A 20,429-nucleotide genomic window follows, 5' to 3' on the forward strand; every position below is an offset into this window, starting at 1 on the left:
AACAATATCTCCAGAGGAAAGTCCAATTGAGCCATACATCTCTGCAGAAACTGTTGACCTTGGACGATCTATGGAGCCTCGTTACTCGCATGACAGCTTGGCATCTAAAGATGGCGGGAAAGAAACAATCGATCAATTTCTCTGCCTGATAGACCCTGCAATAAAGATTCTTAGGCAAAAACATAACAACGCTCACCCGGTTTGGACCAGATTTGAGGATAACTTGGATTTGACATTAGCCTATAGTATCTGGGATGAGGAGTCCTTCAAGAGAGCTATAGTCAGAGCAAACGACGAAGAAGTCGCGGACTGGAACGCTTTCAGTGCGTCTCATGCATATTGCTCAGGCAGCCGCCCCGATGCTCGACATGTGGCACCAGTGAATGCTCTCATCAAAGCACTGTGTCATTTCTGTGGTTGTTCTTTGAATGATCCTTGGTTTCTTCCGCCTAGGTTCCCGAATAACATCTCCGCGGAGGACGAGGGAGATAAAGTTACGGAGGATCGAAGAGTGGACAAACTGAGGCAAGCGGCACGAACGAGAGATCCATCAAACGCAACCTCAATAATTCGCTACGTCGAGTTGGTGCAGATTGCCAGAGACTTTGGCCATGAACGGCAAAGCATTTTTACTGCCATGAAAGAGCTTTATGACCGCCTGGAAGCAATGATTGAAGGAAGAATGTTGGGCAGTCGTATGTTGCAACTGATCGACCGCAAACCACCGAGGGCAAATGAGTGAGGGGATATATGTATTCTTGCTCCCAAGCTTTTTGAGGGAGCCCCTCAGATTTTCTTCTGTCTTCTTTTCTTTTATGATACATGAGGGGCTTTGCTTATTTTTTCTTGCTTCTAATATGTCTTCACGGGAGCGCGTTTTGCCCCCGGCGATATCGAGAAGTCTGGCTGGATTCGTTTTATCTTCGACAAATTTACTTTCATCCGCTGCGTGCACTTTCTGTATTATGACGTCGAGGGATTATTTGGGGAGGTGCTTCTATTTCTTTGAATTCGCGTTAGTTATTGTGGCATTGGGAGAGCATGCTCGGTACATTCTGGTTCTGAAAAGTTTCTTTCATTATTGATCTCATTTTAAATCTAAACTCACGTTATTCAGAGAACTCCACTCAGTTCAATTGACTTCTTTATGACCAACGCGGCTCCAAACATTGTTCTAGAATTCCCTCCCGATGACACAAAATAAGTCGTCCACTGCAAACATTAGATCTGTGGTATAAAGAATCTTAATTGTTAAATATAATACAGGTTACACTGTCCTTTTGGTCACCTTTTGGTCCTACCTGACCAGTTTGCCCAGCAAGCGCATGTATATGTATCACACACTTGCTTGCCAATCGTACAATGGAAGAGATCAGACACTGATGTCATGATATGATAGACCCTTGCATAATACTCGAGATTTGACGGCGGCTCACTCCAAGACAAGTACATACATGGGCATGAGACATATGACGGCGTTGCATATAGGCACTCATGAAAGAGCTAATGGCTACTGCCCCCCCGAATCCAAGGGCTTGATGGTAACGTGAATGAGATGATGCTTGGAAGGTGCTACTTCAACTCCCTTCCCGGATATCACCAGACACAAGGATAAACATTCCCTAGCCTCGCTTGGAAAATTTACGTACAAGCCCTGCATGCGAAATAGAAAAGGAGCTGCGAGGACGCAAACTCGTCCACCTCTTTATCATCACTCTCATACCTAAAACAAGATATTATTATCTCACATTGAACCATCTGTCCTATCAGCCAATCGCTACAATGTCTTGCAAAACCACCTTCATCCTCTTCGCAGCCCTCGCCACCTCCATCCTCGCCCGCCCCCCAGACGTCACCTTTCTCTGCAACGAAATGCCCGAAATCTGCACAAACATGTGCTGGGCCGTCCGCTGCGCTCAGCCCTCCTTCTCGCAAGTCTTTTCCCTCGATCCCGGCGGCTACGGGCCTGGCTCGCAAAACGAGAGCACCGCCATCTCGGCCAGCTGCCGCATCAACAATCTGTGCGGCAACCTCCACGGCCTCAACAAGACGGGCCATCGCGACCATCCTTACAGCGCTTGCAACGTCTATCCGTTTTCCATCTCTACAGAGGGGAGTCCGTTTTCTCCTATCACGATCCCTTCTGCTTCGCAAGTCTCGAGATGTGTTCCTGAGGGAGAGCAGTGCGAGCAGCGTACCCAGCTTGAACTGCTTGCGCAGCGACTTCAAAAGCAGCAGCAGCGTGGTGGGCAGCAAGGTCTGCGTCAGCTCTCCATCAACTTTGGCAACCCAGGAGGCGTCAAGTACTGCAACAACAACCCTTGCGTGAATGATGGATTCGAGGTCCAGAACAGCTCCGTCAGGAGGCGATCCGAGGAGCCCCTGTTCAAGTACTACAAGACAAAGTCCGGCATAACCATAGCCTCACTTGACGACATTGATATGCCATCTTCCATAACTCGTCGTGTGGGCAGTGGCGAATTAATCCCTTCTGGATTTCGCACTTGGTTTGAACAGTCGCGCGAGGTGACGGTGCACATGGTGGAGGATGCTGTCACGCAGCGTCTATCCGCCCAACCCTTCGTGGGATGAAGGTACATGGCAGAGGACTGGCTGAATGATGGGATAAGAACGTCCTTTGAATTCGTAGTGAAAATAGAAAGAGAGAAAAGAAAATAAACGTGTTTCCTATGCTAAGTTTGTAACGACTCAAAATATGACTCCAATGATTGTCCCTGGGGTATCTCAGCTTCCCAACGCTTGATTTTCAAAAGAATAAACGCCCATATCCATAAATAAGTGCTTCAAGCTAGAATATCCACCTTGCTCCTGCCGCTGATACCGCCGCTATTTGATATGCACCTCCAATGTGTCCATGTCGTTGATATCGACATCCTCCATAGTTTGGTGCTCTTCAAGCCGGTCGCCATCAAACCATATGCCCACGTCCTTGCTGGATGGGACACTCCTCTGAGTCCGGAATCCAACAATGAGCGTCTCGACTGTAGTTTCCAACCGCACAGTCAATTTGACAGCCTCCATATCCTTGGCTCTGAGCACAATGCGCAGCTTCGTCTCCTTGGCTTGCTCTTCCTGTGTCGATTCCTCGTCTGATAGCTCGCCCGCCTCTCTCTTCATGCGTAGCTCTTCTTCGAGCTCCATCTGCTGGAAGCCCTCCGTCGTCCACGCTTCAAAGACCACCTTTGTACGTCCGTCTTGCAGGCCCCCTTTGGCGTATTCATCAGCGATGATTTTGCCATCACCCTGCGGTCGGATCCCCAGTCCAAGCAGCGAAGAATACGTGTACACCTTCTTTCGCTGCCATGTCAAAATGATTTCTTCGGCTGAAGCGATTGGGAGCTCTGGGTGCTTGTTCCTTTCTTGAAGCGCAAACCAGCTATCGCGTATCAGGCGGATAGGTCTGTCAAATTGATACTTCATAATGGCAACTTTGGTGCCGGGAATGTTGGATCTGACCAAAATATCAGCTGCCGCATCCTTCTTGGCGGCCTTGTCAGACTCCATTTGCATCATGTCTTTGTTGCGAGCGCGCTGTTCCTCAGCCTTGCGAACATAATCGGCGAATTCATCATCGTCGTCGTCTTCAATCTCTGTCGCCGCTAGTGGTTTGGGAGTAACAATCGGTGGCCCAGCGTCAACTATATCCGAGCTAACGAGTTCGAGACACTCCTCTCGTTGTGCAGACTCGGGTGCATTCATGCCGTCGTTACCGCCATCGAAATCAGAACCAGAGTCAGAGTCAGAGTCGAGTGATATTATCGGAGCCTCGATCGGTATGACAGACTGCTTCTTGGATCGTTTACTAGGAGTAGCGGTATTGGAATTTGGCAGCGTTGACTGCGATGGAGAGTCGTTGAACGGATCGTCATCTAAAGGCTCTACAGCAGATCGTTGCCGCTTGTACGACCTTGAACCTGATTCCGAATCGCCTCTCGAGCGTTTCGAAGACGGAGGAGTAGCTAATTTTCTGCTGAGAGACTGTTAGCAGCTGAGGACGTTGGCAGATAATAGCGGCGTAACCTACCTGACACTGTCTTCGTCCATTGTCAAAGACTCATCCACAAGAGTCGTCTGAGACGTCTCGGCAGCGACTGGTAAAGACGGAAGCCCATCCTCGTCCGAATCCAAGAGCTGTCTCCCCACCGTATCCGAGAGGCGACGCTCTTCCGCCTGCTTCTGCTTCTTCTTCAGCTTTCGCGCTCTTTCGGCGGCCACGATGGATTCCATTTCCCTGGACTGGCGAAATAAGCCCAGGCCGTCGTCGTCCTCATCGTCGCTGCCTTCCTTCCGTTTGCCATTCTTTACAGAATCATCAGGCTTCGACTCCGGAGCCGCCTTGCGCAAGGCTGTTGGTTTAAACGGGAGCTTCTTCTTAGGCGCAGCGGCGGCTGCTCCATCACTCATGGCGAAGATCTCGTCGGGACGACCTGGTCGCAGTGACCAAATCAAGATCGGCGACGAAGCCTGCAAAAAAAAGGGACAAGAGAAGCTCCAAAACCAGAAGAGATGGGAAGCTGGTGGAATAGTTGCCCAGCGCGGCGCACAAAGAGAGAAGTACAATGTATCTTTTGAAGCGGGAATGGCATGACGATCTCTTTGGGGGAGCTCTAATAAATACTGTGATGCGCGCGCCGCTGTTTACAGCGCCCAATTGGAAATTTACGGGGACTTGTTAGGGGATTTCACAGGCGCGGTGCACAGCTGCTAGCTGCTGTGGTGGGGTTACAGTGCGAACCGAGCCGCATTCCTTTCAGCCGCCTACCTGAGCACAAGTACCTTTTTGGGGTTATCTTATCGAGCCTTGCTGGCGCAGGCCAAACTTCCCCACGACAAAAGCAGGCCGCCTAAACGTTCCTTAAACTACAAACCACCACACCAGCAGACGTCATGGAGAACGGCGGCATCTCACAGGGCGAGGGCAAGGACCCGTCCAGCTTCCTCAGCGATATCATCGGCAACTCTGTCATTGTGAAGCTCAATTCCGGCGTCGTTTACAAGGGTGAGTCTTACTGTCCAAGGGAGGCGGTTCGAGATGTTTGGCTCTCTTCGAGAAGCTTATGGCGATCTAACTTTTGTGCGATTCATAGGAGAACTACAGTCTGTGGACGGATACATGAACATTGCGCTGGAGAAGACGGTGGAATATGTCAATGGCGCAAAGCGGAAGGAGTATGGAGATACCTTTGTGCGAGGCAACAATGGTGAGTGAGCCTGAATCTGGATGGTCAACTTGAGCTAACTTTTTGAGATAGTCATGTATATTTCAGCGGACTCATAATGTTTGAATAAGGAAATTCTATTTAATCGCAATAAACTTTACTTTTTCGGCTTCACAGCAATCTCTACTGCGCATCTGATCCATGATATTGCTACAGATACAAGACCATCCTCACAGCTTCTTACTCCACGCCAAAAGCGTCACCCCATGCACGCCCACCTCGCCCTTATCATTCACCTCGCCATTCTCACTATTCACCTCCTCATCAAACTTCGCCTTGAACTTCGTCTTCTCCTCGCCCTCCAAGGTATACACATGGCTGAGCGTGTGCACCCGGCTCCACACCGCATCCTTCTCCAGCCAGACTGTCCAGGGAACCTTTTCCTCTCCGATTGGCGTCGAGAACAGCGGCTTTTCGAATTTCGCCTGGCGTTCGAATACCAGCGGCCATTTGAGATGGCGGAAGCGAGGGGGGCCAAAGTCTGGGAGGGCAAAGATGCGGGCGTTGAGTGCCTCTGCCCATTTGCTGCTGGCGGGCCACGATGCTGGCTTGTTGTCTATGCGTGCAGGTGTCAGTCTTATGCTATCGACGTACAAGACAAAATGAACTTACAATCTTCCACGTTCCAAATCATTCCCACCGTGCCTCCTGGCTTGAGTACTCGATGAATCTCCGCCAATGAAGCCTCAGTCGCAAACCTTCACCTGATTAGTATATCCAAAAGTATATCATTTCCCATCACCGACTTACCAGTGAAACGCCTGAGCAATCACAATCCCATCCGCCCACCCATCCTCAACATCCATCTTCTCAGCAGTCCCCTCCTTCGCCGTCACGCCCCTCAGCCCCTTCTCAACCAGCGTCTCCCTCATCGACCCCGTAGGCTCCACCGCTAGGATCTCATACTCCTCCGGCCGAGCTGCCAGCAGCTCCGTAAACTTGCCCGTGCCGGCTGCGAGGTCAATGATTCTCGCCTTGGACTTGCCCGCCACGCCGAGGTGAGTCAGGAGGCTCTGGACTGCTTCGGCAGGGTACGACGGCCGGTGCGTATCGTAGGCCTTGGCGTCTTTGAAGCCGGTTGACGAGGCCTGTAGGTACTCTGCGGACGCCATCTTTGTTTGCCCTCAGCGAACAAACCTTGAACGATACTTTACATGAAAAACTGAGATTTAAAAATGTGAGATTTTATCTTCGCTATATAGCTCAATCTCTCAACATCGAGCTTCTAACCTCATGCCCACTAAAGCGGAGGTCTGACGCCAATTCCGCACTTATTCCCGTGCCGGTGTGCCGGGTCGGCGTGGGCAAGTGCCGATGCTGTGACTGTGTTCTCGGATCAACTGACGAGATGCCGACAGATGGATTGCGTGTTTGACTCTAATTTTCAGTATGTGGGGAGCAGATGGAAGAAAATCACTTCTAGATATGGTGGATTATGGACTATAGTCGTTCTTTTGGTGTTCAGTATTTCTTTGTCTGGTAATTTAGCTAGTATTTGCAAATGGCCCGCATGGCAAAATCTAAGTCCATCTTGATTTCTTTTTCTTATAAAACATATCTCATAAACGGCGTGTAAAAAGACATCAAGTCATTATAACCACGTGAAAATCATAGCCCCACCAGGGGGCCTTCAGAATTCTTTCCCCTAACACCTGCATCGTTAATTTCGTACTGGCTTATAGAAATGCGATTTCTTCTGAAGCCTGGAGGGCCCTGGCTGTGATCGCTGGTCAGCCACTTCTGCGCTCTCCGCATCAGAGCTGCTGTATGCGTGGTCCCAAACTGCAGACGGAGGGGCGTCGTAGAAGTCATTTGTTCCGGTTCTGGATATGTCAGAGTAGTATTCGGTGGATCCCTGAAGGATTGGCTTTGAGCTGGCATAAGAGTTCCTCGAGTGGGGAACCACAAAGTCGCCCATGGATGACGAGGCCATGCTGTTGCGGTTGGCAGAGGAGCTGCGAGAGGCTACTTGGCGAGCAATGCTTCGTCGCTGAGCATCAAGTGATCCCTTGGGTGTGTTTGAATAATCCATCGGTTGCTGAATTCGAGGCTGTCGTGCATCATTTACATCGGTATCGTCAGCTCGCTGGGGTGTCGAAGAACCCGATGTAGGAGTCGTCTGAGGAGGGGACGATGAAGCCGTCTCACTAACTTCCACCGACATGTAGCGAGCCTTTCCTTTGCCCTTTTCCTTCAATTTTGCCTTGAGACCTGTAGGATCGCCAATAAGAGTGGGAGAAGAGGCGGCACGGCTGGAGCCAGGTGTGTTAGGCCTTGATATCCAGATACCTTCCACTTCGATGCCACTTTGTATTGCGCGCACCCCAAAGGGGATATCAGTGATGCCGCGAGCGTTGATACCGCAATACCGCATCTCGGCCAATCGTACGCGCCGTTCTTCGTCGATCAATTCGAGCTTTGCAATTTTGCGGTTCGTCCACCACAGCCGTACCAGCCCAAAGGCGAAGACTAACACGATGGAGCATGCCAAGACCTACATAAAGATAAGTCAGGAATTCGGCTTGATAGCAGAACAAAGAAAATGTGATGAAGCAGGGCAGTTCAAATAGATTTCAATCACTTACGAAGCTCATTTCTTCCCACAACTCCCACCCAGTGAAGAAGGCACCCATGTTGACGAACTCTAGAGGTTGCGGCCCACGAGCAGTTTATATTAGCCAGCGACAGCCAAGAAGAAGTGGCCTGGAATCCGCAGACTTTGTTGTAATGGTTAAAATTGGCCAGCCTCTGTAAAATAGAAACTCAGTGAAAGAAACTGGGCGTGATGAAAAAAGAAACGACTGTATGTGTTAAGACCCAAAGGTGGCTCGAGAGCAATCCACGTGGCGATGGTGAGATGCTGAGAAATCTCGAGTCTTGGGAGGAGCAACAGAGGCCGTAGCTGCTGGTTTCAGAGAGTGGGAAAGAAACGAATGAGACAGCCTGGCTTGAATACAGACAAAACAATAAGCGAGTGGTTAATCGGCAGCAAAAAGGCAACGATGTAAAAAAAAAGAGGAAAAAAATAGACGGCATCTTTGAACAAAAATAGCACTCCATCACATTTTTGTGTCTCTCGTATCCCCTTCGGCCGCACAGAGGCCCGCTCGCCAAAAGCCAAAACCAGCATGTGCGGCACCAGATGGGCGCCAGATGCTGGTCCGGGATCTGCCCCTGCGGGCGAGCGAATGGATGGATTCAGAATGGCCTCATGCAGAGGACTTGGGATTATTGGGCCTTGTCTTGACACGGGAGGTGGTTTGTGGTTGGGGCGGTCCCGTGGAAACACAGCCCGCAAAAAAAGGCCTGTAGCTTACCACCTCGTATGCGGCTTGTTGGCAGGCTTCAGTGCCGATCTTGGAAAGGAAAATGTTGAGACAAGAGCAGTGAGGGGGAGAGAGTAAGTGAACATGGGGGTTTGCTTGCTCAATGCCAACCGATCGGACCGACAGGGTTGCAATTCAGCTGGGACGTGACACCAAAACGGTGGGAGTAAGAAACTGCTACCTGAACTATGCTATTTCGAAGCTCCCTTGGAGACTGGAGAGACACTGCCACGCCATTGCAAGACAACAAAAGGTTATGAGGGCGAAGAGGAAGCTAGAAAATTCCATCAGATGTTGCACTGAGATTGAGATATACGATGAGAGATGCATGGCGGATATGCACTTGCTAAGGTGACACCTGCAAGCCTCAACTCAAAGGAGCACCGAATCTGGCTTGCTTTTCTTCATGTCCTTTTTCTATCCTCGAGCATTTATAGGGCCTGGGGCGCCAGCTCGGAGACTTTTTTTTTTACAGGAACATGAAGTCGGCAGCTACTAGACTAAAGCAGAGGAGATTCCTCTGCCGTGCGCCCTTGATTGTAAGTGCCGGGCTATAAGCAGTTCTTACAGACCAACGCTGGGTTGTATCAGAACGAGGCAGTAGTTGACTGAGGTTTTTAGGCACAGAAGCTCTGCTGCGTGGCGGCAGGATTCACAGCGCCCTTGACCGCATCTAGAACTCTGTGTTCTACCCAGTTGCTGCTGAATGGTTGAACCGCAGATGCTGTCCAACAACTGCCCTGCGTGCGTCCCAAATAGGCCATCTGGTGGCGTTTTACTTGGGCCAATGCAGGCAACGTATGATGGTGGATGGGCCAGAAAAAGACGCGGGCAGCGTCAGGCGGCTATTCCTCTTGATCAGGCTATTATATCTGTTGATTGTGCACTCATGTACTCGCTTCGGTGCGCAATGGTTGCCACGGGCCGTGGATGGTGATGATCCGCAATCGCTTCGCTGCACGGAGCATGGCCGCAGGGACTTGAAGTTCCAAGTGCAGTATGCGCTACGTCAATCAAGGCAAATTTATCTCCAGCATAGCCCCTGTCTGCACGGCGCGGCCCCGGATTTTCAACAGAGCATCCACGGCAAAGCGGGAGGCGGGGACAGTCGACCATGCGCAGTGCCTGTAATCTGGGAGTGGTGACAAGTGACGAAGCTCCATCTGGACGAAGAGCAAGTTCGCACATGGCCTTTGTTGGTGGGAAAAGGCCTCTAGAAGACCTCTAAGAGGCCTTGGCATGGCGATCCTCTGTCAATAGGCAAATTCGAGTGCCAGCTACCATGGCAAACTCGGCCTTTAGTGCTGCAGGATGAGGTAATGATGCCATCCTCATTGTATCCTCTTTGACAAAACCTGCCCGAACGAAAAGAAACTGGTCCAAGAAACGAGACCTTTCTAGGTGATGGTATGGGGAGCCCGAATCCGAATCCCGCACCGCATACAACAAGTAGATACGCACAGTAACCTTGGTTCTGGATACTTACTGTCGGCACTCCACTCAAGCGTCTTTAGTTGTTGGCTAAAAGCGTTATGCATCGTCATAGCAGAGCCAGCAGCAGTTTGGCGGATAAATCTCAGTCAGGCAACCCGAGGGCACTACTCGGGGGATTAGTTACCGGGCTTTTCAGCGAGTCCGGGCGGCGTGCCTGTTGGTGGCTCCACCAAGTTCGATTTCTGGAGTCTGCTAGAGAGCGCGCGCAGTAGCAGCCGGAGCCATCTTAGGCTGGTTGTTAGACCCGATGGCAGTTTTAAGACTGGAAAAGAGCTCGATCTGATGTGAAAACGTGTGTGAGACATGGAATCAAGAAGCTCAAGAGGGGAAAATGGGTGAGGAAATGGAATTGCGAGCCTAACTTTGAGAGCTGAGCTGTGAGGCAGTGCAATGCAATCGGCGCAACACAGCCAAATGGCCAAGCTCTGATGATCATGAGGATCAAAGCCAATAAAGGCGCACTAAAAATCCAGGCACTGCGCACAGTGTGCATCGGGCGCGGTACAACAACGTCCAAATCCGCCCGGCAAGGCACCGCCGAAAGGATCAATTGCGCAGATCTGATGTCTTTTGCTGGGCTGACTTCTGGGGAAAATCACCTTGATGCCGATTCTGGCGCTGGAATTCCAGCTCAAGCGCCACGAGACTGGCCGCCGCCGATGCTGCTGCCAACACTAACAGCGCTGCTAGCATCGAGTTAACAAGCTGCCGCTTTTTCGCCTCGTTCCATCTCCATCAGGGTACTTTGCAGTCAGTGCGGCGCTCCATTAAATCCTTTTCGATGTATCCATCTGGAAATGACCCGTTTTCAATGCGCCAGGCCCTTGGGATTCCACCCCCTCAAAACGTTCTGCCGCTGATCCGTTCGCGACTCGTCTGACATCTGACCATCGTCGCTCTTCTTAAAGCCCCTGTGCCCCTTCCTTGGTTCCCTTTGACGTGTAGTTTTTGCTTTCCTCAAATAGCTTAATCGGACCTTGTCGCTACTTATACAAGAACCGCTGCTGTTCCCCCTCACCAATTGCATCATATCGCTCAGTCGGCTACTTATTTTACAAAATAAACATTCTTCCCGACGGTTTTTCGCATTCTTCGCATCACTTATCGGACCGCGTACTATTATTGTATCTTGCCGCCTCTACAAGTCGTCTCTTAAGTCAAGTTGATATCGGCCCATATCTCACCACCATGCCGATCCGAAACCCTTTCACCCGCCGCCCCGGCGCTGTCGTCCCGGCCGACGACGGTGTCTACGCCGACAGAGAGCACAATTACCCCGGATTCGAGCGAGTCGACATCGTGGGCTCCAAGGCGTCGTCGGTTTTGAGCATCCGCAGCGCCAGAAGTCAGGATACCGGCGAGTATAAGATGAGCGGTAAGTGATCGGATGACCGCTGTCGCTTTCGCTTGCGACCTTCCGCTCTAGGCCGTGCGGCGGCAGCGTCACACGACTCGGTGGACTGTAACTGACATGCGATTTGCACCTATTAGTCGTCAATGATAGCGGCGTATATCTCCCTGTAGGTTTTTGTGCAACCCTCACTGGCACTCGGCTGCATCCATCTGCGCAGACTGCTAATTCTGTTTTATGCGAACAGCCCTCGCCGTCGGAGGAGAAGAGCCAGTGGCCGCGCAGACACCTCTCGTCGCGCGAGTCATCAGACAGCTCAGGCGAGATTGAGCACTTTTCTATTTCGCGAGAGTCCTTTGACTCGTACCGACGATCATTTGTATGTGCTATAACGATTTGCTTTTCCCCGTCTAACTTCACATTTACCGGCTGCATCCACCCCGCACAGAATGCGCCTCGCCTTCACTGAGACTAACCTGTGACTCTCACTTATAGGATATCTCGGCACGATCTCCCGTCAGCGCATACGATATTCCTACCCGCCAAAGTCTCGATTCGGCTCGATTCTCTCGAATGCCCAGATCGGCTATCAACCGCAACTCGGTGCAACTGCCCACCGCCGATGAAGGTTTTGAGGATGTCGGTCTCGAGGACCAGAAGCAGCAGCCTCGCAAGCGCGGATTCTTTTCCAGGTTGACAGAGTCCGAAGAGAAAGATCCATCTCCAGCACCATCAGGCGTCTCTAGGTTCCTCATTCCCGGTCGAAAGAGGGCTCAGAGCGGTCAAGGATCTGAGCTAAGCCCCATGGAACACACGCCTGTGTCAACGAAAGACTGAGGCGCCTGCCGCAGAAGAGAGCAGCTGCAAACAACTCGACAACTCGAATTAATTTACTATGCGTGGAACTTTATTAAGCACTAACGATTTTCTGGACTATGGATATATTTTTTCTTTTTCCTTTAACTTTACGATAATGGCGTTCGGGATGGGCTGTTGGCAGTGAACACATTCATTGCTGCCATATACTTTGCCAGGTGCATTTGCATCGATTGGCTTTGCCAGCAAAACACAAGGTTCAGGACTGGCAGGAATGAAACATTATGACGGCAAGGAAACATGGATGGAAGAAAACAAGACGACTTAATGATTAATAATAACTTATGTCGGCGATTACATATTGGATCGCTAATACAGCACTTATTTATGTTTTGCCCATTTTCTATCGTCATCATGTTAATGACTGTTGCGTGATATGACGACTGAGTTTGTTCTCGATAAGCCCGAGCACATTGTTTGACGAGAGAATAACAATGATTAGAAGAGTTATGACATCCGCAGATGTAAAGTTGCGACTGTGCCTTCATTTCTTTTTCCTTTGTACCTATCTCCGGGAAATACCTATGCTGATGCACATCTAGGAGTTTGACAAGTATTCATTACCTAATCTACCTACGCTTAAATCAAGCTATCCGTTCTTTTCTACTCAACTATGCCACTCAACTATGCCACCGATCCCGGAAGGGTAGTCCGAAGCAATTCTCTCTTGATAGAACGGCAACCTGCGGCATACTTGTAGAACGAACTGCGGGAACGAATTGCGGCATGCTCAAAAGTATCCAGAAGCACCAAAAAGAGAGATGAAAATCGACAATAAGGCGTGTGTCGCTCCCCGCATTGACACATAGTGGAGCGAAACCCCTCTTATCTTGATACCTAGGTAATTGCGCCTTGTATTGACAAGTTTTACGGATCTGGAACATGATTACATGATTCTCTGATTCTGGGCTGGCTCGTGGCTATCTAATCAGCTTTGAGTTTTTTACGATAGCCTGAGGTGATGTAACTCGGGATGGGTAATAGTGGGTATGTGAGGCCCGTTGAGTAGCAGCGACAACGGCAGAGGACGGCCGATGAGCGGGGCAGCATTGCGACATGAATTAGCACGACATATATAAGAGGGCGCGGCAAGAACTCAAACATGGACATTGAATGGGGATGAGCGCAGTATACCAGGTATCGGTAGACGCAAACCATCACTCATACACAAGTCACTCAGCAGACACAATGGGAAACTCCTCGGACGCATATGTGCCAGACATTGCGGCGCTGTCGCTCGCATCCCGAGCGGTGCATGCCGATGCCCGCATCGACGGCCATCCGGCCATTGCGCCGGGTCTGCACACAAGCACAACCTTTCGGTATCCCAATGACCCGGAGAGGCTCAGGCCCATCGCGGAGGTCGATGTAAGTGCTGGATGAACTGGCGGTGTGTGAGAATGTGTGGAAGAAGCTTAAATTGGGTGACTGACACAAGAGAACGCAGACCACTCAGCCGCTCGACTTCCACATCTACTCGCGCCATTCGAGCCCCAACATGGCTCGCTTCGAGGCCCTCCTCACATCCATCATTGGCCAACAGGCCATTGTGTATGGATCGGGCATGGCTTCGTTCCATGCCCTGATGACCCATCTCAACCCCAAGAAGGTGGCCATTGGAGACGGCTACCATGGCTGCCATGGCGTCTTGAAGATCTTTGGACGACTGACCGGCTTGAAGAAGCTGCCGCTGGACTGCGACCTTTCGGAGCTGGGGCCCGGAGACGTCATTCATGTCGAGACACCGTTGAATCCCACGGGCGAGGCGCGCGATCTCAAGTACTATGCCGATAGAGCGCACTCTGTGGGCGCATATCTTACCGTAGACGCCACCTTTGCGCCGCCGCCGCTGTTGGACCCGTTTGCCTGGGGAGCAGATATCGTGATGCACAGTGGCACAAAGTACATTGGCGGCCACTCCGATTTGCTCTGCGGCGTCCTTGCAGTCAACCCCAAGCACAAGACCTGGGTCAGCGACCTGCTCGCCGACCGCCTCGTCATCGGCTCCGTCATCGGCAGTCTCGAGGGCTGGCTCGGTATGCGCTCCTTGCGAACCTTGGAGCTGCGCGTCAACCGCCAGAGCACTACGGCCGCGGCGCTCGTCGCATGGCTTTCAGAACAGGCCAAGGACTCGAACACCGCGGCCGGGAAAACGGTTGCGCGCATCCAGCACGCGAGTCTGCAGCCTGAGGCCTCGCAGGAGGGCAGTTGGCTGCGACAGCAGATGCCCAATGGTTACGGACCGGTGTTTGCCATTACGCTGAAGAACAAGGAGATGGCGAGGAGGTTCCCCGGCAAGTTGGGACTGTTCCAGCACGCGACGAGCTTGGGCGGCGTGGAGAGCTTGATTGAGTGGCGGGCGATGACGGATGCGACTGTTGATCAGAGTTTGTTGAGGCTGAGTGTTGGTGTGGAGAGTGTGGAGGATTTGAAGGCGGATTTGCAGCATGGGTTTGAGGCTTTGGTGAAGGAGGGATTGTAAAATGGGCTTGTGCATATGAGAGATTGTAATATCCTGTTAATGGGTTATGAGAATGAGTTGGATTAAGGGGTCTTTGCATCCCTTTGTAAGACAAGAGTGCACTCTATCACGACGGCTTGAATAAAGTCTGGAAAACAATCATGTTGGTGTAAATATAAACAGGATGGATTGAATATCGGGAAATCAGACATTAAAAACCTTGATTGATGCGTGGCCTGTGCAATTGCATCGAACATTTGCAGAATGCATTCTGAGATTTGTATGGAGATTGATTAATGTCCAGACAGTTTTAGGGGTCCAATCCCCCCCCCCCATTTGGGGACGCCACCACCCCCCGTCGCTAATCAGATAGCGCTCGTGCTACTCCCACCCAGCCCCTGGCTAACAAAACTGCAAGCCTCATGTCTTCTCCCGCTTTAGTGGCGGTCTCGACCAAAAAGCAACACTTTTCAACACTCGTTTTCCCTCCCCCACCAATTCATTGCCATTGATACCTTTTCAACGAACAATAACCGAAAATCAAAGAGAGAGAGAAAACGAAGAAAAGAGAGAAACGAAACGAAGAGAGGACATGCCAGCAGCAGGCGGCACCACCGTCCCAAGCCGCCGCCGCTGCTAACCTCGAAAGAAACCTCCCAAAACAGAACAAGAAATGCCACGCCTCAACCTCTTCCGCCTGCCGACCACCGTCCGGCGCCGGGTCCGACGAAACCGCCTCACCATGCAGGGCCTCCTCGTGCTGCTCGTGCTGCTGCTCGCCCTGCCGCTCTACTCCGTCTACTGCGTCTACAAGCCGCCGCGCTTCCTCATCGGCTACCTGCGCAACAAGTTCCCCGACGTGCTCTTCGAGGTGCCCGTGCCCGCGACCCGGAAAGTCATTGCCTTATCGCTCGACGACGCCCCCTCGGCGCACACCGACGAGATCATGCAGGTGCTGCGGGAGAATGACGCGCACGCCACCTTCTTCGTCATTGGGACGCAGGTCGAGGGCAGGGAGGCCACGCTGCGCAAGATGGTTGCGCAGGGGCATGAGCTGGGCAACCATGCGATGCGCGACGAGCCGTCGAGGAGGCTGAGCAACGATGAGCTGGAGAGCCAGGTCAAGGAGGTCAAGGCCATGCTGACGGAGGCGTACGAGGCCGAGGGCAAGATTCTGCCGAATAACTACTTCCGCCCGGGTTCGGGCTTGTTTAATCGACGGATGAGAGATTTGCTCGGCAATAGAGGGTTTAGGATCGTACTGGGGAGCATATACCCGCACGACCCGCAGATTCCCTATCCGAATGTCAATGCCAGGCATATTCTAAGTATGGCGCATCCTGGAGCGATTATTATATGCCACGATAGGAGGGGATGGACGGCTCCCATGCTGCGAATCGTGCTGCCGGAGTTGAAGCGCCAGGGATACGAGATTGTCACTATCACGGATCTGGTGACGTCTGTTGAGCCATTGGGCGGCCGGCAAGCGATGCAGTTTGGAGAGTTGAAGCCTTGATTTTATAACGACAATTGGGAGAGATATCTACTAAAATTAACAAGAGGCGGAGTCACTTTTCATTCATTCATACGCATTGGCTACTTTTATATCTTTTTTAATCGCAATGGGCGTGATATCCGCATACAAACATATTCTGGAGAATAGAGGGAAATGAGAAGGTCAAAGGAAGATAAGAGAGCATTTGATCATACAATCCGGCAGATAAATGGAAAGGCTAGGTCAACACTGGAGTTGGGAAACTCACGGGAGTCAAACAAGGGTGATTGGAAGTATGTGGGAGTCATGATATCAGAGGACTATTTCTAGAGAGCCATCTTCGCGCAAGAGCTGCGAGATGTTATAGCGAGGGGATTTGAGCCTGCCCCCAGATAAATGGTTAGCTTACTATTGCTTTATATACGGCTGTTGGTTCATATAAATATGAAGAAACCCCCACGGTTTATGGGGGTTCATTTTGGGAAACAACTTGAAGTTACTCACATGAATTCGAGCGTGCCGGTGACTACACTTCTATGCCCATCAATCAACTCTTCTGAGAGGTCGTAGTAAAGGTCATTGTCCGTGAATTGACCCAACAGCTCCCTGGCCGCCTTGTCGAAAAGCCGCACCGCGTCCTGCAGCTTCTGGTAAATCTGCGCCATGACTTCATCCAGGGGCGTCTCCGGCCGCAGCAGCGTACAGACGGCATTGATGACGCAGTCCCCAGCGAGTTCCTTTTTCAAGGAGATCAAGTCGTTGAGCAGGCCGAACAGCACATTGGCCTGCTTCCGGAAAACTGCAAACTGCGGCATGTCGAGCAGCTCCGGCGGCACAAACTGGGGCATGGCGTAGGGAACCAACGCGCAGAGCGTGCCGCCTGCCACAGTGCCCTCTCGGAGGACCATGTACTCGTCAAAGCTGGGAATGGCGCCGTCAAGACGTAGCCTCTGCTCCGTGGCGCACGCACGAACGAAGATGCTGATTTCGTCATACAACCTCTGGCGCTGCTCGACAGGAGCCCTCTCATGTGTGCCATAGTAGCGCTGGCCAAAGCTGACGAGCACCGCATTGATAGCATCCACCTCTCCACGCTGCTGGGCTTCCTCAGGGAGCTGAAGAGCTACTTTTATCACTTCCAGCGTCCTGTTGCGCCACTCCTCCGCGCGGGCGAAATCAGCAGCCAAGTCGCCCTCATTCGTGTCCACCGTGTCGTCCCAGCAGACGAGCCACACCATGTACAGCACCAGCGCCTCGATGCGTCTCCGCGGCGCCGTTGGGAACAGCAGGCACGTCAGGAGGGCAATGTCGTCGCGAAGCCGACGCTCAATGCGCAGGTGAGGCGCGGCCGCGGCGATTTCGAGGATGGTGGCGCTGGCGAAGGCGACGAGCTCTGGGTAGTGGGCGTTGAGGCGTGGGGAGGGCCATGAGGTGAAGAGGGCTTGGAGGCTGGGGATGCGGAGGGTTTGGCCTTTAAGGGCGGTAATGAGGGCGGCCTGGCCAAAGGGGGGAGAGGCCATTGGTATTTTAGGTGGGTTTGTGTTGTTTACTTTGATGTATAATATGGAGATGAAGGCAGAGAGATGAGGATGAGATGTGAGATGTGAGAGCTTGGCGGTGGAGCGATGGCGCTAAATGCTTGGTACGAGCTTTTGTTCTTCCATATCAGCTTCATAAGATTATCAATTCTTATGTTGAAGATCTCAATGGATGAAACTGGCCAGAAATGGTTGATGTTCCAATTAATTGACTTATTAACAATGAAGAAATATTGTCCAAAGCTCATGATGTAGCATGGTGCAGCTTCTCTCAAATATAACCAGCAGCTGTTAAATCCAAATGTATCATCACAACAGACTCAAGCGTCAATTCTGCCTCAAAGAGTTCCATCACGAATTAAAACTTTACGACACAGCACTTGATTTGTAAGGGTATCTACAAAACTCAGCAAACTCAAGCTCGACTAGCTCTCAAAGCTTTACCTCTCTACCTTTCCCACTCAGAATGCATCAAAACTTTTCCCCGGCCCTTCAACATTCCCCATCCCATAAAACTCCCAGTCACTCCAATGAAGAAGAAGAAAACCCTTCAACTTACACAGCTTTTGGCTTCAAGGCGTACATCTTCACCGGGAGGAGCGTCATCTGCGGCGTCTCAGGGAATCCCCTCTGCAGCTCCGACTTGACGAGCTGCAGCCCTGCTTCCTCAAAAATTTGTCTAAACTTGCTATCCTCCCTGTTTTTACTCAGTTAGCTCGAAAAGCAAACATCAGATGATATTCAATAGTCCAACCCACCTCGTCACACTGCTATCCAGCTCATCAAACACATCGCGGCCCGACGTGCTCAAATTCTCCTTCAACACAATCATGGCCCCCGGATTCAGCGCAACCTGGCATCTCTTCAGATACTCCACCAGCTGCGAGTCCGTCAAATGGCCCACGCACCACTGCGTCCAGATAAGATCGTACGTGAGCCCATCAACAGGCTCCCAGTCTTGCAAGCCGTGGTTGTAAACATGTCGAACGCCCTCTTTGCCTTGCAGGCCCGCGGTGAACTTGGCCACGGGTTCAATAACATCAACCTCATCAGCCAATGGGATCAGCAACCCTTCAGTAACCCTTCCGATCCTACAAGGCAAGAAAGAGTCAGTCAATCAAAAGATCAGCACTCGTTAATCAACCAAAATGTGCCAAGCCCTCGCAAACACCCCAGTCGAAGATGGATGCTACTAACCCTGCTCCGCCCTCCAAAACAGTGGCCAGCTTCTGCCGTCCCTGCTTCGCTCCAATGCCCAGCCTGGCCAGAAACGTCCGTGAACCCTGGAGATCGCTCCTCAAGATGCCAGAGAAGCCCTTGACGGATGGAATGCCTCCAAGCATGCCGTCAATGTCAGCGTTGACGCCCTCCCAGTAGTTGAGCCCATCCTCCTTGCTAATGAGGGAGTCGGGCGCGTCATCTGAGCCCGCCATGACGATGTATTTTCTTCTTCTTTTTACTTTTAGCTTTTATATGAGAACTCAGAGTGTTCAAAACGAGGCCTGGTAATAGTTCAGCTCACACGCCAGTAAATCGAAAAGAGTTACCCCACGTCAAGTGGCAAGGGAAAAAACGAAAAGATCCAAAGTGATCTTACCGGCTATTCAAAACATTAGACAAGAATAGTCTCTATAGTCTCTCAGTCACGAGAGTATATTACAGCTTGATCTTGTTCAATTCCTCAACATAAATACAAATTCAATTCCGCTTGAACACCTTGGGTACCAAGCTACCGTTGAATGTATCGCTCAAACATTTCTCAAGTGGGTGCCGCCAATTGCCCCACCTGATTACATACGCAGTGACAGCGGACAGGGAAGAAGCAGCGTCTATAAGACCTATTCATCTCATGGAGAATATCGACCGCATTTGCCAATAAGCGAACATTTCGAAATACGCAGCATATCAGTTCTGTATGTTCAATCGAAAATCCAATTAAACAGTATCCAGCTTTACTATATAATCATCTGTACACGGAGAGAACAGCTCATCCTGCCAAACATGTGGCCCGAGCTCCACCAAAACTTGCATGTTCACTCATGTCTTCCATTTTATAGCAATTTCACAACCCTGCCCGCCTCCAAGCCCATTTCCCCAAATCCAATCTCTTTTTGATGGAATCGTCCCGAGAACCCGATTCCATTTAATTTCATCGTAGTAGTACAAGTGCATAGTAGTACGCAATCGCACCACTCACGGTAAGCGGACAACTATGTAAGCACCCCCGGCCTTGAAACAATCAGCTCGTGGGGCGCAGTTGAAACATTTGGCAGGGATTGTTCATCTCCCGCTTACCGGCCGCCCATCCGCTCTGTGTGGGATTTGGGATCTTACAGCTGAATGTGCGCAGAGAGACGACGATCGTTGGGGCGAGCTGACAGGATGCATTTTCCTGCCAAATGCGGCAGTCGTGTTATTCAATTGTCATACTTGATGATATCGGTCATTTTTCCAAGTAAGCTCGCATACATAAGCTCGAATACAAAATGTTGTGAGTACATCAATTCGATCACTGGGGAGAATAGAGGTAGGGTGAGCGGGAGAATAAGTACACAGTAAAGCAATGAAATTTCATCAGGGCATAATATGTGCAGTGGCTTGTGACTGGTATAGTATTCACATCCATAATGATAGAGAAAAAAAGAAAT

The 20,429-nt window shown here is 51.1% G+C and overlaps 10 protein-coding genes across 10 annotated transcripts; 5 read left to right on the plus strand and 5 right to left on the minus strand.

Annotated features, from left to right (window-relative positions):
* Window positions 1-1,782: 1,782 nt before the first annotated feature.
* On the plus strand, window positions 1,783-2,592 carry TGAM01_v203708 (hypothetical protein; the record flags this gene model as incomplete). The annotated part of the gene is made up of 1 exon (XM_018806003.1): window positions 1,783-2,592. The coding sequence occupies one exon, from the start codon at window positions 1,783-1,785 to the stop codon at window positions 2,590-2,592; it is 810 nt and encodes a 269-aa protein (XP_018660721.1).
* A 255-nt stretch (window positions 2,593-2,847) lies between these two features.
* TGAM01_v203709 (hypothetical protein) lies at window positions 2,848-4,425 on the minus strand (the record flags this gene model as incomplete). The annotated part of the gene is made up of 2 exons (XM_024549264.1): window positions 2,848-3,991; window positions 4,046-4,425. 2 exons carry the CDS (start codon window positions 4,423-4,425, stop codon window positions 2,848-2,850), a joined length of 1,524 nt encoding a protein of 507 aa, XP_024405969.1.
* Window positions 4,426-4,908: 483 nt separating this feature from the next.
* Window positions 4,909-5,299, plus strand: TGAM01_v203710 (U6 snRNA-associated Sm-like protein LSm6; the record flags this gene model as incomplete). Its single annotated transcript, XM_018806001.1, has 3 exons — window positions 4,909-5,020; window positions 5,109-5,222; window positions 5,274-5,299. 3 exons carry the CDS (start codon window positions 4,909-4,911, stop codon window positions 5,297-5,299), a joined length of 252 nt encoding a protein of 83 aa, XP_018660719.1.
* A 111-nt stretch (window positions 5,300-5,410) lies between these two features.
* On the minus strand, window positions 5,411-6,352 carry TGAM01_v203711 (hypothetical protein; the record flags this gene model as incomplete). Its single annotated transcript, XM_018806000.1, has 3 exons — window positions 5,411-5,796; window positions 5,853-5,938; window positions 5,991-6,352. 3 exons carry the CDS (start codon window positions 6,350-6,352, stop codon window positions 5,411-5,413), a joined length of 834 nt encoding a protein of 277 aa, XP_018660718.1.
* Window positions 6,353-6,900: 548 nt separating this feature from the next.
* Window positions 6,901-7,873, minus strand: TGAM01_v203712 (hypothetical protein; the record flags this gene model as incomplete). Its single annotated transcript, XM_018805999.1, has 2 exons — window positions 6,901-7,734; window positions 7,826-7,873. The coding sequence occupies 2 exons, from the start codon at window positions 7,871-7,873 to the stop codon at window positions 6,901-6,903; spliced, it is 882 nt and encodes a 293-aa protein (XP_018660717.1).
* A 3,375-nt stretch (window positions 7,874-11,248) lies between these two features.
* TGAM01_v203713 (hypothetical protein) lies at window positions 11,249-12,248 on the plus strand (the record flags this gene model as incomplete). The annotated part of the gene is made up of 3 exons (XM_024549265.1): window positions 11,249-11,435; window positions 11,552-11,790; window positions 11,907-12,248. The coding sequence occupies 3 exons, from the start codon at window positions 11,249-11,251 to the stop codon at window positions 12,246-12,248; spliced, it is 768 nt and encodes a 255-aa protein (XP_024405970.1).
* A 1,152-nt stretch (window positions 12,249-13,400) lies between these two features.
* Window positions 13,401-14,769, plus strand: TGAM01_v203714 (cystathionine beta-lyase; the record flags this gene model as incomplete). The annotated part of the gene is made up of 2 exons (XM_018805997.2): window positions 13,401-13,655; window positions 13,735-14,769. 2 exons carry the CDS (start codon window positions 13,401-13,403, stop codon window positions 14,767-14,769), a joined length of 1,290 nt encoding a protein of 429 aa, XP_018660715.2.
* A 721-nt stretch (window positions 14,770-15,490) lies between these two features.
* On the plus strand, window positions 15,491-16,264 carry TGAM01_v203715 (hypothetical protein; the record flags this gene model as incomplete). Its single annotated transcript, XM_018805996.1, has 1 exon — window positions 15,491-16,264. One exon carries the CDS (start codon window positions 15,491-15,493, stop codon window positions 16,262-16,264), a length of 774 nt encoding a protein of 257 aa, XP_018660714.1.
* A 479-nt stretch (window positions 16,265-16,743) lies between these two features.
* TGAM01_v203716 (hypothetical protein) lies at window positions 16,744-17,763 on the minus strand (the record flags this gene model as incomplete). The annotated part of the gene is made up of 1 exon (XM_018805995.1): window positions 16,744-17,763. One exon carries the CDS (start codon window positions 17,761-17,763, stop codon window positions 16,744-16,746), a length of 1,020 nt encoding a protein of 339 aa, XP_018660713.1.
* Window positions 17,764-18,336: 573 nt separating this feature from the next.
* On the minus strand, window positions 18,337-19,214 carry TGAM01_v203717 (hypothetical protein; the record flags this gene model as incomplete). The annotated part of the gene is made up of 3 exons (XM_018805994.2): window positions 18,337-18,478; window positions 18,540-18,872; window positions 18,979-19,214. 3 exons carry the CDS (start codon window positions 19,212-19,214, stop codon window positions 18,337-18,339), a joined length of 711 nt encoding a protein of 236 aa, XP_018660712.2.
* Between the last annotated feature and the right edge of the window lie 1,215 nt (window positions 19,215-20,429).

Source organism: Trichoderma gamsii (assembly GCF_001481775.2).
Source record: "Trichoderma gamsii strain T6085 chromosome Unknown Scaffold_10.2, whole genome shotgun sequence".
In the NCBI taxonomy this organism is placed as follows: domain Eukaryota; kingdom Fungi; phylum Ascomycota; class Sordariomycetes; order Hypocreales; family Hypocreaceae; genus Trichoderma; species Trichoderma gamsii.